This window comes from Crinia signifera, chromosome 5 (assembly GCF_055691185.1).
Source record: "Crinia signifera chromosome 5, ASM5569118v1, whole genome shotgun sequence".
NCBI lineage: Eukaryota > Metazoa > Chordata > Amphibia > Anura > Myobatrachidae > Crinia > Crinia signifera.
In genome coordinates this window covers 22,625,681-22,641,142 of record NC_139221.1, presented here as the reverse complement: position 1 = coordinate 22,641,142, position 15,462 = coordinate 22,625,681, and the positions used below count along the sequence as shown (strand labels likewise).

At 49.5% G+C, this 15,462-nt stretch overlaps 2 protein-coding genes across 6 annotated transcripts in view; one reads left to right on the top strand and one right to left on the bottom strand.

Moving 5' to 3' along the window:
- The window catches only part of NTAQ1 (N-terminal glutamine amidase 1), a 45,757-nt gene extending 36,145 nt beyond the window's left edge, over window positions 1-9,612 (bottom strand). The window contains exons 1-3 of one of the 4 annotated variants that reach the window (XM_083186766.1): window positions 9,511-9,612; window positions 9,169-9,305; window positions 8,132-8,231 (exon numbers count right to left, since the gene is read on the bottom strand). In XM_083186766.1, the coding sequence (XP_083042892.1) occupies window positions 8,132-8,231; window positions 9,169-9,239 (171 nt within the window). In that variant the 5' untranslated portion in view covers window positions 9,240-9,305; window positions 9,511-9,612. The other 3 variants (XM_083186764.1, XM_083186763.1, XM_083186762.1) reach the window with 3 other exon arrangements.
- Window positions 9,500-15,462, top strand: part of ATAD2 (ATPase family AAA domain containing 2) — a 28,185-nt gene continuing 22,222 nt past the window's right edge. The window contains exons 1-4 of one of the 2 annotated variants that reach the window (XM_083186761.1): window positions 9,500-10,085; window positions 13,499-13,647; window positions 13,843-13,895; window positions 14,066-14,234. In XM_083186761.1, the coding sequence (XP_083042887.1) occupies window positions 9,924-10,085; window positions 13,499-13,647; window positions 13,843-13,895; window positions 14,066-14,234 (533 nt within the window). In that variant the 5' untranslated portion in view covers window positions 9,500-9,923. The remainder of the gene's footprint in view (window positions 10,086-13,498; window positions 13,648-13,842; window positions 13,896-14,065; window positions 14,235-15,462) is intronic. The other variant, XM_083186760.1, reaches the window with a different exon arrangement.

Below are 15,462 nucleotides of genomic sequence, written 5' to 3'. Positions count from 1 at the left end.
ATACACGCTTGGTCAGGCACTTCGTTGTAGTGCTTTTTGGATCGTTCTAAGGTAAGTGTTATTATAGTTGGTAATGATCTGCCTGTATTATTCACTGTGAAAGATCTATGAGCTATACCAAATCACATTGCCCTTGTTGATTTATATCCGATACGCATATCATATTCCTAGAAAAATATGGTATACAACAAGATCTACTTTTTTAGCATTATGTTTAGAAATTCTTCCAGCTGGTTAAGATAACATTAAGCGAGCTTTATATATGTGTTATTTCACATAGTCAATATCAGTGTATGAAGTTACAGCCTCAAACCAATTATATTTTAATACTGTTTAATATTATTTATACCACTTTGATATCAAACGTGATACGATCGTATCAAGTTTGATATCAAATTGTATAAATGGGGGCGTGGACAACCTGTATAAAAGGGGCGTGGACCTGTCAAAACCAATTAGTTTGAAGAAAAAGTGTGCCTTATCTACTGACTTACAAAAAGGAAGTTGATTGTAACAATTTTTTAAACTATAGGAGCAGCCACCACCGTCCATGGGTCAACAACATCCCCAAGAGCCAATATCTCAGAGTCAGACGGAATTGTTCCAATGATTCTGATTTCATTAGACAGGCTGAGGAACTAACAGTGGCTTTCATTGAATCTGGTTACCCCCCACAACTTCTTTGGGAGGCTAAAAGAGAAGCGTTAGCAAGTTCGCAAATTTCGATCTTAACTAAAACTAATAACAAAAATCCTCAGTCTAATCTAGCTTATTCAGAAGACCTCATACCTATTTTTGTTTCCAAATACAATACTCACTCCAGACAACTTAAAAACATCATAAACAAAAATCATAGAATTCTTAAAAGTGATAAATTTTTGGCGGATGCTTTGGATGAACATCCTAGATTGGTTTTAAAAAAAACACCTCTTTGAAAAATTGTTTGGCACCTAGCCATTTTCTGACAGATAATCATAAAAATGACTCTACACATAACATTAAAAACCAAGGATGTTTTAAGTGTATGAGATCCCGATGCATCACCTGCAAATTTCTAAAAACTGGCAGTCAATTTTGTTCCTCCTCTACTGGTAACCAATATACTATCAATAACCACATCGATTGTTCTTCAACCTATATCATCTATTTGGTCACATGCACATGTGGAGCACAATATGTGGGACGCACCACCCGCACTTTAAATACTAGATTTCTAGAACATAGAAGAAATATTTTGAAAGGGGTTCAAGCACACAGTCTGTCTAGACATATTAAATCTAGACATCATGGTAATATAGAGAATTTAAAAGTTCAGGGTATTGAGAGGATTGATATCACATCCAGGGGAGGTGATAGGTTCAACCATCTTTGTAGGAAAGAAGCCTACTGGATTTTTGCATTAAATACATTATATCCAGCAGGCCTAAACGAATCAATTGAGTTAAATAATGTTTGATGGATAGCTATTCTAAGGTGATCCCCCCTTTTTTTCTTCCCCTTTCCTCCCATTCCTTGTTCCTTCATCTGCTCTACCGTTAGGTATTAAATTACACTTCTTCTTTTTTGTAGTATTATTTATGTATCTTTTTCGTTGCTATTTTTTCTGTATATATATATATATATATATATATATATATATATATATATATATATATATATATATATATATATATATATATTTTTTTTTTTAAATAATTTTTTCATTCTTTGATCTGAGTCTATAATATAACCAGCAATTATAGCTCTTGAGTATAAATGTTGAAAATGTTGAAGATGTCCCCATTGAAGATATTGTGATTACTAATTTTGTGTTCATATATATACGTAATTGATTTACGAATCTATGTATTCCTACCATGGACCAACCCTTCATCGAACATATATGTTGATCTGTTTGATTCCTATTAAAATTGACCTGATGGAGATTTAATGGATTGTATCTATAATTATATGCTATTAATATTATTGTTATTTACTGGTAAATATCTAGACTATATTGTTCCCCCCTCTCTATTTTGACTGGAGACATGAAATACCTGAATTGAATTGATTGGTTTTATTTCATATATATAAGAAATCCTTCATATCATATATGAATAGAGACAGTTAAATTTTCATTCAAATCATCTCACAAAAAATTCCTATTGAATGGAATATTTGTAGAGCCATATTAAATTGAACCTAAAAAATATGTGAGATCAATCAATCTAATTCAATTCATCATTAATGAAGAGTTAAAAATAATAAAAAATTAAAAACGAATAAAAAATAAATAATAAAAAATAAAAATCAAAGAGGATTTCTGTGGGATTCGAACCCACACAGTTACTTGTTACCTACATTGAAAGCGTGACACCTTACCACCTGAGCCATGGCTCTAGTGAACAAATTTTAGTAACTAGATCTAATTATCTCTCCATCACGTTCTATATATTCAAGCGATGCCATTCCTTTTTTATTTGATTTAATAAAGATTTTTGTTTATATCTTTATTATTGTATATTTATATATATGTTTATATTTAAATGCAACTATTTATTTATTAGTTTAGTTAAATACAAATGCTCCTTCTATAAGGTTGTATAATTAATTGTTCCACCGCACCACCGTTTATTCTCCATAACTCCGAATGAGTTAAAACACACCTGGACTGTTCTAACAGGTCTGATTAGTCCTGTCTGATTGGACACTTTGTCAGTTAAATACCGGAGGGCTTATGCACCCAAATTATCCCCTTCTGATGAAACCGCTATTGTTCCACAGCGGAGAAACGCGTCAAGGATTATTTGCAAGGCATTGACCACCTCGCCAGCTCTCTGCCCAGACTGCCTGTCACTACGAGCAGTCGCTCTGAAATAACTCCATCGCGATCCAGCGAAAGTGGACCTCGTACCAGCTAAACTTTGGAAGCCTTAACGGAGCACCTGGAAATCCGTATCAGGTCAGTGCGGGCTCACTCCCTGCTCAATCCATCGGCGGCCCGCCGTTCACGGCTGACCGTCCTAGCGGGTTGTAGTTTGAGCCGCACGGAAGAACCAACATCTCCTGGCGACCGCAGGCGTATGAGAGGCAATCCATCTTAAACTACAGAGGTAGTATGAGCAAAAATTCTTTTGAGGGTCCCTCATCATACTAAATATCGGAAAAACCCTATGTCATTGGACACCTAGTGGCACGTTAATCTTTGTCATTCTACTACAAATGAACTAACACCTATTTGAAAGAACTCATTTAACGGGATAACACCCCATAGAGCTCTGTCTCTTCAGTAAATCAGACATTTGTTTGGAGCGGAGTCTGACCTACCGATGATAAATCTTGATCATTCCCCTATTTTATAAGGAGCTGAATTTATTACATTGTTGTCATTGTTTTTATATGTATTTGATTTTTATATCTAGTAAAATATTTTCTATTAACTAAAAATTTCTCAGGTGTGTGGCGCTCTCTATTTTTTCACCTGTATATATATATATATATATATATATATATATATATATATATATATATATATATATATATATATATATATATATATATATATATATATATATATATACATGAATATAGTTTTATCTCATTCATTTAATTACTGTGAAATATTCTCTCTCCTTTTGCTACTATAGTCAATCTCCAGATTTGCATTTGGGAGCAGCCATACTGTTATTCGACCCTTTAGAAAAATCTTTTGAATACTGTACCTTCATGTGTATATATAGATCAAAAGGTGGAGCAATTTTCTAACTATCTGCGCCTGATTGTCTCTGTTGTTTTACAGTGCACCTGCTGCCTGCGGAAAGCTTCTTCCTGCATTACAGTGCACCTGCCACCACCGGATAGCTTCAAGCATTACAGTGCACCCACCGCTAGCACACAGCTACAGCTTCTTCCTGCATTACGGTGCACCTACCGCTAGCACTCAGATTTGCTTAAATCAGGCATATCCAAACTGTGGCCCTCCAGCTGTTGTGAAACAACACATCCCAGCATGCCTTGCCATAGTTTTAGCATTCCCTAATAACAATCACAACAGCTGGAGGGCCACAGTTTGGCCATGCCAGACTTAAATTAATTATTACACTACAGCCTGTCACTTCCATAGTGTCTAACAATAACACTGGGAAATAAGAACCAAATCCTTCCAAAAACTGGCTCAAAATGGTAAGTAGTCTGCTTGCTGCCACTCACAAATATTGCCACCAGCAGGGACGTGCAGTCAGGGGAGGCAGGTGAGGCAGTGCCTCCCCTGTCATTAATGATTAATATAATAAAATAATACAAAAAATAAGTATATGCTTTGTATTATTATTATAATAATCATTTTTACTCCATTTTTCTTTATTTTTATTAGTTTAGGAGGCACCAAGTGCGGTGCCTCCCGCTGTCTGTAGTATAGTATTAGAGACAGGGAGAGGGCAGTGGGAGGGGCTGAGCACCCGGCTGCAAAAGCCCATTAAAAAAAGGTGCATATACGGCACCTATAGCGGTGCCTCAGTGAAAAGGATGTGCTTTCTGCCTACATGAAAGCACGCCCCTGTCACTGCGGCAGATGTGATTGGGGACAGTGGCACCTCCTCAGTGACAGGGGCGTGCTTTCATACAGGCAGAAAGCACGTCCCTCACTATCGCCGAGGCTCTTCTATAGGTGCCGCTTGTAACGATAAAGGGTGCAGGGGGTGCACTTGCTATGGGTCCAGGCCACCCTGTCATTTGGGGGGGGGGGGGGGCCGTGGGCACAGCAAGGATCCCCCTGCACCAAGCGGAGCCGTGCCATAGCAGAGGCAGGGCACTGCCCTGTCTGCGGTGCGGCTGCTGCTCCCTCCCATCCCCGTCTCCCCGTCGGCCGGTACTGTCAGCCTGACTGACAGTACCCCTCCCTGTCAGTCCGGCATGGGCACACTGTAATTCGGGTCCCTCAGGATGCTGGGCAGTGGGGACGCTCCGGGGACCATCTCACATGTACACGGTGCTGGTGGTGCAGCAGGGTCATTTTGCGGTCCATTCGGGGTCCATACGGCGTCGGGGCAGTCCCTGCAGCTGATGGGAACTAATAGAACTAATATGCGCATATCTAATGAGTACCGTGCATATCAATGAGCCGCTAATTACATATGCGCATATGTAATTAGCGGCTCATTGATATGCACGGCGCTCAGTAGACATGCGCATAGTGGGAACTATTAGTTCCCATCAGCTGCAGGGACTGCCCCAACGCCTTATGGACCCCGAATGGACCGCGAAATGACCCTGCTGCACCACCAGCACCCACAGCACCGTGTACATGTGGGATGGTCCCCGGAGCGTCCCCACTGCCCAGCATCCTGAGGGACCCCAAGTACTGTGCCCATGCCGGACCAGATGCTTTCCCAGAAGTGCGTGAACCCCGCTGCCCGGATCCTCCACGCAGGTAAGTATCAGGGGAGGGTGGGCACAGGGGAGGGGGGGTATATTACTGGTTAATTACCGTTTTGTAGCTTTCACAAGGGGTTCAGTGTGAAAGGTACAAAACCGGTAATTAACCAGTAATATACCGTTTACTACATGCAGTGGGAAAGGGGTTAAACCTGCTTTGACCCGTTTAAAGAACCGTTTAAAAAAACGGGTCAAAGCAGGTTTGGCAGTGGGAAAGCAGCATAACAGACGTGTGATTTTGTGTACAGTGACAGAGGTTTGTGTAAAGTGATAGAGGTGTGTGTATGTGTAAAGGTGATAGGTGTGCCTGTATCTGTGTGTTTCTGTAAAATAAGTGTGCTTTTATTGAAAGTTTCTAACTAAATTAAAGTATATGGGCCAAATGTACTAGCCGGAGTTCAGTGGCTGTTTGAGATGCCGGCTGAACTCAGAGGTTGTTTTCAAGAGGCAGACATTTACAAGGAAAAACCATGATTGCCTTTTAAAAAAAACCTCAGACTTCAGCCGGCATCCCACACAGCCCACACAGCCACTGAACTCTGGCTAGTACATTTGGCCACAAGTGTTCTTTTAAGGAAAAGAGGTATGTGGGCAGACAAATGGGCAGACCCTGTGGTGCCTTGGTGGAGTGAGCAACGGCGGGGTCTGTGGCAAGCACTGCGTCCGGGTTGCTTCTGCGCTGTCAAGCAGGAGCTGCTCTGCCGGTCTCTGCAGACAGGCAGCTCCTGCACCTGCCTGTCAGCGCAGAAGCAACCCGGACCCAACGCTCCCCACAGACCCCGTTGTCGCTCGCTCCACCAAGCCAGTGCCTCACCAACCACTAACCTCACCGCACGTCACTGGCCACCAGCAATATGTAGACCCCGGGATGCAAACAATGTTAAGGCCCATACACACTGGGCGACTTTGAGCTGAAAGTCAATCAAAACAGCAGGTTTGAGCGGCTTTCAGCTCAAAGCCGCCCAGTGCGTATGGCCCGGTGATGAGCGTTGCTGCGCAACATCACCGGGAAAGCCGTTCATCTGCTGGTTATACCAGCAGATAAGCAGCTTTCAAGACAGCTTTGCTTAGCGCTCCGCTAGGCAACGCTGTCCTCCCTCCCCTCTGTCGGCGCCGGGCAGGGGGAAAGTCGCCCAGTGTGTATGGCCCTTTAGGTCGGCAAGTGTAAAATTAAACTTACAGTGGTGTATGCATGCGAGGAGTACAACTGTAAGCATCACGTAGCAACTCATGTAGTGTTACTGTCGGCTCTTTGAACATGCTGTACAGTAAGTAGCGTTATACACTTACCAACCTAAAGGTACCCACATGCTGGGGTCCACAGGACATGTGCATCCCCTGCCTGGATGTGTCCGGTACATTACACGGTTCTAAAGCTTATTTCACATGTTAAAATTTTAATTTATCAAAGTTGAACTGTTGAAAAAAAAAATCTAATTGGTTGCTGGCAGTTTCTGTGCATGTTTTATACTGTATGTATTTGCAGAATAAAGCCTTCATACTTATGAAACACAGTGATCGCAGATACATGCAATAGCGAGTATTTTACTCTCAGACCGTGAACTCTGCTTTACAAAGTGACCCGGGTCCCTGATGATGCGCTCTGTGGAGTTGTCTAGAGTGGCAGAGCACCGGGGAGAGCAACAGCACAGGCATCCAGGGAGCGGCACATGCTGGCACGGAGGAGAGGTACAGCACAGGCGTCCATGGAAGCCTCCGGTAGGGAGAGGAACAGCAAGGGCGTCTGGGGAGGAAAGAATGGAAGGAGCAGCAAAGGTGGGGAGAGGAACATGCATCCGGGAAACAGCAGATGCTGGCAGCAGAGAGCAGCAGCAGCAGCTGTTGAACAGGAGCCTCGCTGAAGCTGGTGAGATCTGCATCCTCTACCCCCCCCCCCCCCCCTACACCACCACTTTCGGTCACATGGCCCTGTCAATTTCCACTTTCTCTCTCTCCTGTCCCCTCTTCTCTCTCTCTCACTGCCCCTTTCTTTGTCTCTTCCCTGCTGTCTCACCTTTCTATTTATCTCTCAGCACCCAGTCTTTCTCTAACACCCCCCCCCCCCCCCCCCACACACACACACACCTGTCTGGTTGCTATTTCACTTGCTCTATGACACCCTCTCTCCCACTCTTCTAACCCCTTTCTCTCTCTGACACACACTCTCACTTTCCCTGACACGCTCACTCTCCCTACGTGACATTCTCTCTAACCTCTCCCTCTCTTGCCCCCAACCCCCTTCTCTGGTACCCTCTCTCTAGTTTGATAATCGCTAATTTGTCAATTAGTGATCAACCATGTGGCCATGTGTTTTTGAACGCTTTGGTTCTGGCTTTTCTCAATCCCAAATAAAAGGATTTGTATTTGTGAGCCAGGGGTCTTTAGTAAGCCTTATAGAGATAAAATATTAACCAATCCGCTCCAAATGGTCATTTTTCTAACACAACCTGTAACATGACAGTTAGGAGCTGATTGGCTGGTCCACCTCATCTCTCTGCAAGGCTTAAGCTGGTCATACATCAACAGATTTATTGTCTGATCCGGCTTGTTGGAACAAAAACCTGGTAATGGATGAGAGCAAATGACAATGAGGACTAGAGGTGTTTCTGGGGAAGAGGGGAAAGATTAGATTGAAAAGGTCCAAAAGAGGACACGTCCTAGTATTATAAACACGGTTTTCCTGTTGTAATTGTATAGACATGATATAATATTGTCTCACCATCCTCTTGTCATTGGACAGGAACACAGCATAAAATTCTTCCAGAGGACGCGGACTCTGATCTCGGATGTACTCGCAGAGCTTCCATACATTCTCCTCACTGTTCAAACAATTACAGTGCATGAGTTACAGATGCTTCTACCAAGAACATCCCACACACAAAGAAAATAGTCCCGGATTCTGAGTCACATGATGCTGCGACAGGTGTGAAGCTGTATGTCTGACTGGTATCAGTACTTCCCCTGGTGTACAGCTGTATGTCTGTCTGTGCACTATTGCTAGTATCAGCCCTACCCCCGGTGTACAGCCATGGGTCTGAGTGTGCTCTATTGCCGGTATCAGCCTCTCCCCCGGTGTACAGCCATGCGTCTGTGCGCTAATGCCGGTATCAGCCCTTCCTCCGGTGTACAGCCGTGCGTCTGTGACTGTGTGCTAATGCCATAATCAGCATACGGCGCCACTTCCCCCATAGAGCACCGTATATTCCGCCACTTCCGCATATGCAGCGAGTCTCACGACAGAGATATCAAAGGTCAATTTAGGTAAAAAAAACAGAAAAAAAGTTGAGATTTGCATTTAGCCAAACTTCTGCAACAGTGAAAAATGTCATACGCTGTGTGTGTGTGTGTGTGTGTGTGTGTGTGTGTGTGACAGTAGAGAGCGGAGGATGCTGTTAGGGGGTGACAGTAGGGATCAGAGGATGCTGGGAGAGTGGTGAGCAGGAAAAGCTGGGAGAAGAGTGACAGTAGGGAGCAGAGGATGCTGGGAGAAGGGTGACAGTAGGGAGCAGAGGATGCTGGGAGAAGGGTGACAGTAGGGAGCAGAGAATGCTGGGAGAGGGGTGACAGTAGGGAGCAGAGGATGCTGGGAGAAGGGTGACAGTAGGGAGCAGAGGATGCTGGGAGAAGGGTGACAGTAGGGAGCAGAGGATGCTGGGAGAAGGGTGACAGTAGGGAGCAGAGGATGCTGGGAGAGGGGTGACAGTAGGGAGCAGAGGATGCTGGGAGAGGGGTGACAGTAGGGAGCAGGGCACTTACCAGTAGCAGCTGGTGTAGCAGCAATCACTGCGCCCTGGTAGCACTGGGGGTGCAGAGGCTGCTGCTTGCATGGCCCGCAACCAGTAGGGATCACTAGGGAGAGCTGTAGGAATCAGTGCATTTCCTATGAGCCATAGCTGTGGAGACAGAGAAGATGCTGGTGTTACATCTAAACCCTTCCCCCTGGTCATAACAACAAGGAAGCGAGGCCAGTCACGTGATACACCATGCTGTCCGTGTAACCCTTTCCTTGCCGGTTCCTCGTTCAGCGACAGAGCAGGGATATGACATGCATTCCCTGCGCGGGTCACATCACACAGTCACAACACAGACTGGACCTACCTAACCTGCTACTACTGGAGACTTGGCGAGAGGCGGAGCCTCATGACATACGACCAATGAAATGCCTTCTCCACTTCCCGCGCTAAAACTCAACTTCAAGAAAACACGAAAACAAGGTATCCATCCGCGGAGCGCGCCTCACCACGACAAATAGTCCCCCATCTTATTGCCTCCGACAGCTTCTTTCCGCCCCGGTATGTTCCATACGGTGCCTCAAGCCGGGCTATAGGCGGGGAGCGGTACTCTGGAGGCCTACTCCGACTGTCCCTGGCTGGATGGTTCCTGTGATCGGCCCGCAGGCGGAGTGTTCGGTGGCTGTGTGCTCAGGCTGTGTCCGGGGAGGAGGGGGAGATTGTGGCGCCAGAATTTGGAAGTGTTCGCGGTAAGATCGCAGCTGTGAGGCGGCCGCGGGTATGGTGCAGTTACGGACTCGGAGCTCGGCCGGAGCCAGGAGCGTCCCCGAGACGAATAGTCTGCTGGACTCCAGCGCGGAGATCCCCAGCAGCCCGCGGGACAAGCTCACCCGGAGACTCCGCTCAGGAGACCACGGGGAGGAGAGCGAGTGGCGCCCTGGGGTGAGTATCCCCGGCCTGGGAGGGAAGTGGGAGAAGTCGGGGCATATCTGCTTATACAGGATACACTGCTGCTCTGTATGTGCTACGTGTATATCTAACTACCCCTGCACCTGTGGCCCCCCATCTCCCCCTGTGTACTGTACCTGTGGCCCCCCATCTCCCCCTGTGTACTGTACCTGTGGCCCCCCATCTCCCCCTGTGTACTGTACCTGTGGCCCCCCATCTCCCCCTGTGTACTGTACCTGTGGCCCCCCATCTCCCCCTGTGTACTGTACCTGTGGCCCCCATCCCCCCTGTGTACTGTACCTGTGGCCCCCATCCCCCCTGTGTACTGTACCTCTGCCCCCTGCCCCCCGTGTACTGTACCTGTGCCCCCTGCCCCCCGTGTACTGTACCTGTGCCCCCCTGCCTGTATACTGTACCTGTGCGCCACTTTCCTGCCTGTATACTGTACCTGTGCGTCCCCCCCTTACTGCCTGTGTACTGTAGCTGTGCGCCCCCCCTTACTGCCTGTGTACTGTACCTGTGCGCCCCCCCTTACTGCCTGTGTACTGTACCTGTGCGCCCCCCCTTACTGCCTGTGTACTGTACCTGTGCGCCGTCCCCCCTTTCTGCCTGTGTACTCTACCTGTGCGCCGCCCCCCCTTTCTGCCTGTGTACTGTACCTGTGCGCCGCCCCCCCTTTCTGCCTGTGTACTGTACCTGTGCGCCGCCCCCCCTTTCTGCCTGTGTACTGTACCTGTGCGCCGCCCCCCCTTTCTGCCTGTGTACTGTACCTGTGCGCCGCGCCCCCCCCCCTTTCTGCCTGTGGGCCGCCGCCCCCCCTTTCTGCCTGTGTACTGTACCTGTGCGCCGCCCCCCCCCCTTCTGCCTGTGTACTGTACCTGTGCGCCGCCCCCCCCTTCTGACTGTACTGTACCTGTGCGCCGCCCCCCCCCCTTTCTGCCTGTGTACTGTACCTGTGCGCCGCCCCCCCCTTTCTGCCTGTGTACTGTACCTGTGCGCCGCCCCCCCCCCCCTTTCTGCCTGTGTACTGTACCTGTGCGCTGCCCCCCCTTTCTGCCTGTGTACTGTACCTGTGCGCCGCCCCCCCTTTCTGCCTGTGTACTGTACCTGTGCGCCGCCCCCCCTTTCTGCCTGTGTACTGTACCTGTGCGCCGCCCCCCCTTTCTGCCTGTGTACTGTACCTGTGCGCCGCCCCCCTTTCTGCCTGTGTACTGTACCTGTGCGCCGCCCCCCTTTCTGCCTGTGTACTGTACCTGTGCGCCGCCCCCCCCTCTGCCTGTGTACTGTACCTGTGCGCCGCCCCCCCTTTCTGCCTGTGTACTGTACCTGTGCGCCGCCCCCCCCCCCCTTTCTGCCTGTGTACTCTACCTGTGCGCCGCCCCCCCCCCTTTCTGCCTGTGTACTCTACCTGTGCGCCGCCCCCCCCCCTTTCTGCCTGTGTACTCTACCTGTGCGCCGCCCCCCCTTCTGCCTGTGTACTCTATCTGTGCGCCGCCCCCCCCCTTCTGCCTGTGTACTCTACCTGTGCGCCGCCGCCCCCCCCTTTCTGCCTGTGTACTGTACCTGTGCGCCGCCCACCCCCCTTTCTGCCTGTGTACTGTACCTGTGCGCCGCCCCCCCCCTTTCTGCCTGTGTACTGTACCTGTGCGCCGCCCCCCCCCCTTTCTGCCTGTGTACTGTACCTGTGCTCCGCCCCCCCTTTCTGCCTTTGTACTGTACCTGTGCGCCGCCCCCCCCTTTCTGCCTGTGTACTGTGCCTGTGCGCCGCCCCCCCTTTCTGCCTGTGTACTGTACCTGTGCGCCGCCCCCCTTTCTGCCTTTGTACTGTACCTGTGCGCCGCCCCCCCTTTCTGCCTGTGTACTGTACCTGTGCGCCGCCCCCCCCTTTCTGCCTGTGTGTGCACCCCCCCTCCTGCCTGCCTGTGCGCCCCCCCCCGCCTGTGTGCGCCCCCCCGTCTGCCTGTGTGCGGACCCCCCCCCTTCCTGCCTGTGTACTGTACCTGTGTGCGCCCCCCCCCTTCCTGTCTACTGTACCTGTGCGCCCCCCTTCCTGTCTGCCTGTGTACTGTGCCTCTGTGCCCCCTTCCTGTGTACTGTGCCTCTGCGCCCCCCCCCCTTCCTGCCTGCCTGTGTGCGCCCCCCCCTTCCTGTGTACTGTACCTGTGTGCGCCCCCCCCCTTCCTGTGTACTGTACCTGTGTGCGCCCCCCCTTCCTGTCTGCCTGTGTACTGTACCTGTGTGCCCCCCCCTTTCTGTCTACTGTACCTGTGCGTCCCCCTTCCTGTCTGTGTACCGTGCCTCTGTGCTCCCTTCCTGTCTGCCTGTGTACTGTGCCTCTGTGCTCCCTTCCTGTCTGCCTGTGTACTGTGCCTCTGCGCCCCCCCCTTCCTGTGTACTGTGCCTCTGCGCCCCCCCCCTTCCTGTGTACTGTGCCTCTGCACCCCCCCCTTCCTGTGTACTGTGCCTCTGCGCCCCCCCCCCCCTTCCTGTGTACTGTGCCTCTGCGCCCCCCCCCCCCCCCTTCCTGTGTACTGTGCCTCTGCGCCCCCCCCCCTTCCTGTGTACTGTGCCTCTGCGCCCCCCCTTCCTGTGTACTGTGCCTCTGCGCCCCCCCTTCCTGTGTACTGTGCCTCTGCGCCCCCCCTTCCTGTGTACTGTGCCTCTGCCCCCCCCCCCTTCCTGTCTTCCTGTTGTGTACTGTGCCTCTGCCCCCCCCCCCCCTTCCTGTCTTCCTGTTGTGTACTGTGCCTCTGCGCGCCCCCCCCCCCCCCTTCCTGTCTGCCTGTGTACTGTGCCTCTGCGCCCCCCCCCCCTTCCTGTCTGCCTGTGTACTGTGCCTCTGCGCCGCCCCCCCCCCCCCTTCCTGTGTACTGTGCCTCTGCGCCCCCCCTTCCTGTCTGCCTGTGTACTGTGCCTCTGCGCCCCCCCTTCCTGTCTGCCTGTGTACTGTGCCTCTGCGCCCCCCTTCCTGTCTGCCTGTGTACTGTGCCTCTGCCCCCCCCCCCCCCCCTTCCTGTCTGCTTGTGTACTGTGCCTCTGCGCCCCCCCCCCCCTTCCTGTCTGCTTGTGTACTGTGCCTCTGCGCCCCCCCCCCCTTCCTGTCTGCTTGTGTACTGTGCCTCTGCGCGCCCCCCCCCCCTTCCTGTCTGCCTGTGTACTGTGCCTGTGCGCCCCCCCCTTTCTGTCTGCCTGTGTACTGTGCCTGTGCGCCCCCCCCTTTCTGTCTGCCTGTGTACTGTACCTCTGGCCCTCCTCCTCCCTGTCTGCATGCTGCTCCTGCAGCCGAGTTAGTCTGGCACAGAGTGCTGTAGTACTGTTCAGTAAGAAGGCTGCGTAGAACCTATGTCCTCTATGGGACCTGCAAAATGCACTGTAGGGATATTGATTTGCTTTCTCTTGCCTGCCAGGGATCTTCAAAGAAAGACTCTAGTGACCATGCTCTGCGCTCCTCAACCAGGCAGAGCGCACAGAATGGCCTTAACTACTCAGATTCAAGTCTGGACAAGAGTCACGAAGCTCAGACCCAGAGTAATACAGAAGAGAAGAGGTTTACTCGGTGAGTGATTGTAGTGTACCCTCCTACCGCTAGCCTGGCTACCCTGTGTCTTTACAGCTACAAGTCCCAGCATACCCTCCAACCGATCAACTAATTCTATTGTAAATAATATGAGGTGTGTGTGTGTGTGTGTGTGTGTGTATATATATATAATCTTGGAGTATAACCTGTACATTTGAAACTTTGTATCCATAGGCGGCTAGCAAGACTGCAGTCAGATGCCACGGCGAATGGCATTTGCCAGGAAGGTAAGCCCAATACCTTAACAGTATTGTTACGTTACTATGAATACAGGATCCACATTGTTTCAATGAATCGTAATACAGGATCAGATCAATGTGTCCAGTTCTCTGCACGTGTCCAGGCCTTGATATTTATTGAAAGCAAAACAACTTACAACTCTTATTATTATATTTAGGTGAGCAGCCAGCTACAGAGAACAGGCCGCTGAAGAGGACAAGAAGTGCAGAGAAAGCTACTGTCCACACTGAAAATGGCGATGTTGAAGTTCGTCGAAGTGGCAGGATCAGGAGAAGCCGATACAGCACCACAAATCAGTCTGTCCTGTTTGACAAGTTGATCACAAAGTGTGTAAAAATAATTTACTTGGTTGTGATTCTTCAGTTGATCTGTAACATTGTAACTGTATAAGACACAGTCTTAAGGTGCATACACTGTGCAGCATGGTTCTCATCAACTATCTGCTCCCTCATTTGTACATGCACTGATAACAGAGAGGGTTGTTAATACCCCTTTCACACTCGCAGAGCCGGGTCATACCCGGGAATGTGTTCCCGGGACGCTACCCAGAAATGTACCCTTTCACACTGCACTCAGACCGACCCGGGACAGGCCCATTCACACTGATCCCGGGAAATCCCTGCTAATATATATGCATGTCATTAGAAATGGACTCCAGGGCTCTGAAAGATGACATTAGCATTTGTGAGTCCAAGAAAGCTCCAATCAGATTTTTTTTAAAGTCCCGTGTACCCAATCCCGGGTACGGGACCATTCACAATGACCGCATTCCGGGTCGATTCCGGAATCGGATGTTCATCCCGGGATATTCTTTCAAAAATCATTCACACTGAGCTAAATCCCGGGTTGATGCGCGTTCATGTGCAAAAACCCGGGCTATTTTTGCAAGTGTGAAAGGGGTATAACCCGAGGGTATAGCACCATTGGGTAATGCTAGGCGATGCAATGCACAAAATTGCTGTTGAGTGCTAAAATGAGCTCGATTGCTAATTATATCACCTAGGCTTAGTCAAGGTTATAAGCCGACTGAGTCATGTTTGCTGTTGAGTCTTGATTACCCTCCTGCTCCACTTCTGCAAAGTCCCTTCAAGAGATCTGCGCTTGATCCCATTCCCTGACAGAACACTCTTCACACGCCTCGCATACAAGGGCGTCTCTGAAGCTAGGTGCACACTAATAGCTATATCTCCACACCAATCGCTATGCAGATGTATCTACAGAGGGATCGGGCAGTGTGTTCCCAATATACACTGCCCGATCCATCAGGACTGACATCCCAAATTTGGTGGACATGCATTGGATCGCCCGTACACACAGCGAGATGTTCCAATAAATCTGGCACTGGCTGTGTTGCACAGCCGACAGATATATCTGCGGTCATGGCAGTTCAGATATATCGATGGTACACTCTGGCCGATAGTACATTGATATATTGGCCAGTGTGTACGCACCTTAACTCCGCTGCTCTCTACATCTCCAACCTCTGTCCCTACATACTCCCTCTCCAGTTGACCAATGACCATTGCCTCTCCTTATTTTGTATCTCTTGTTACT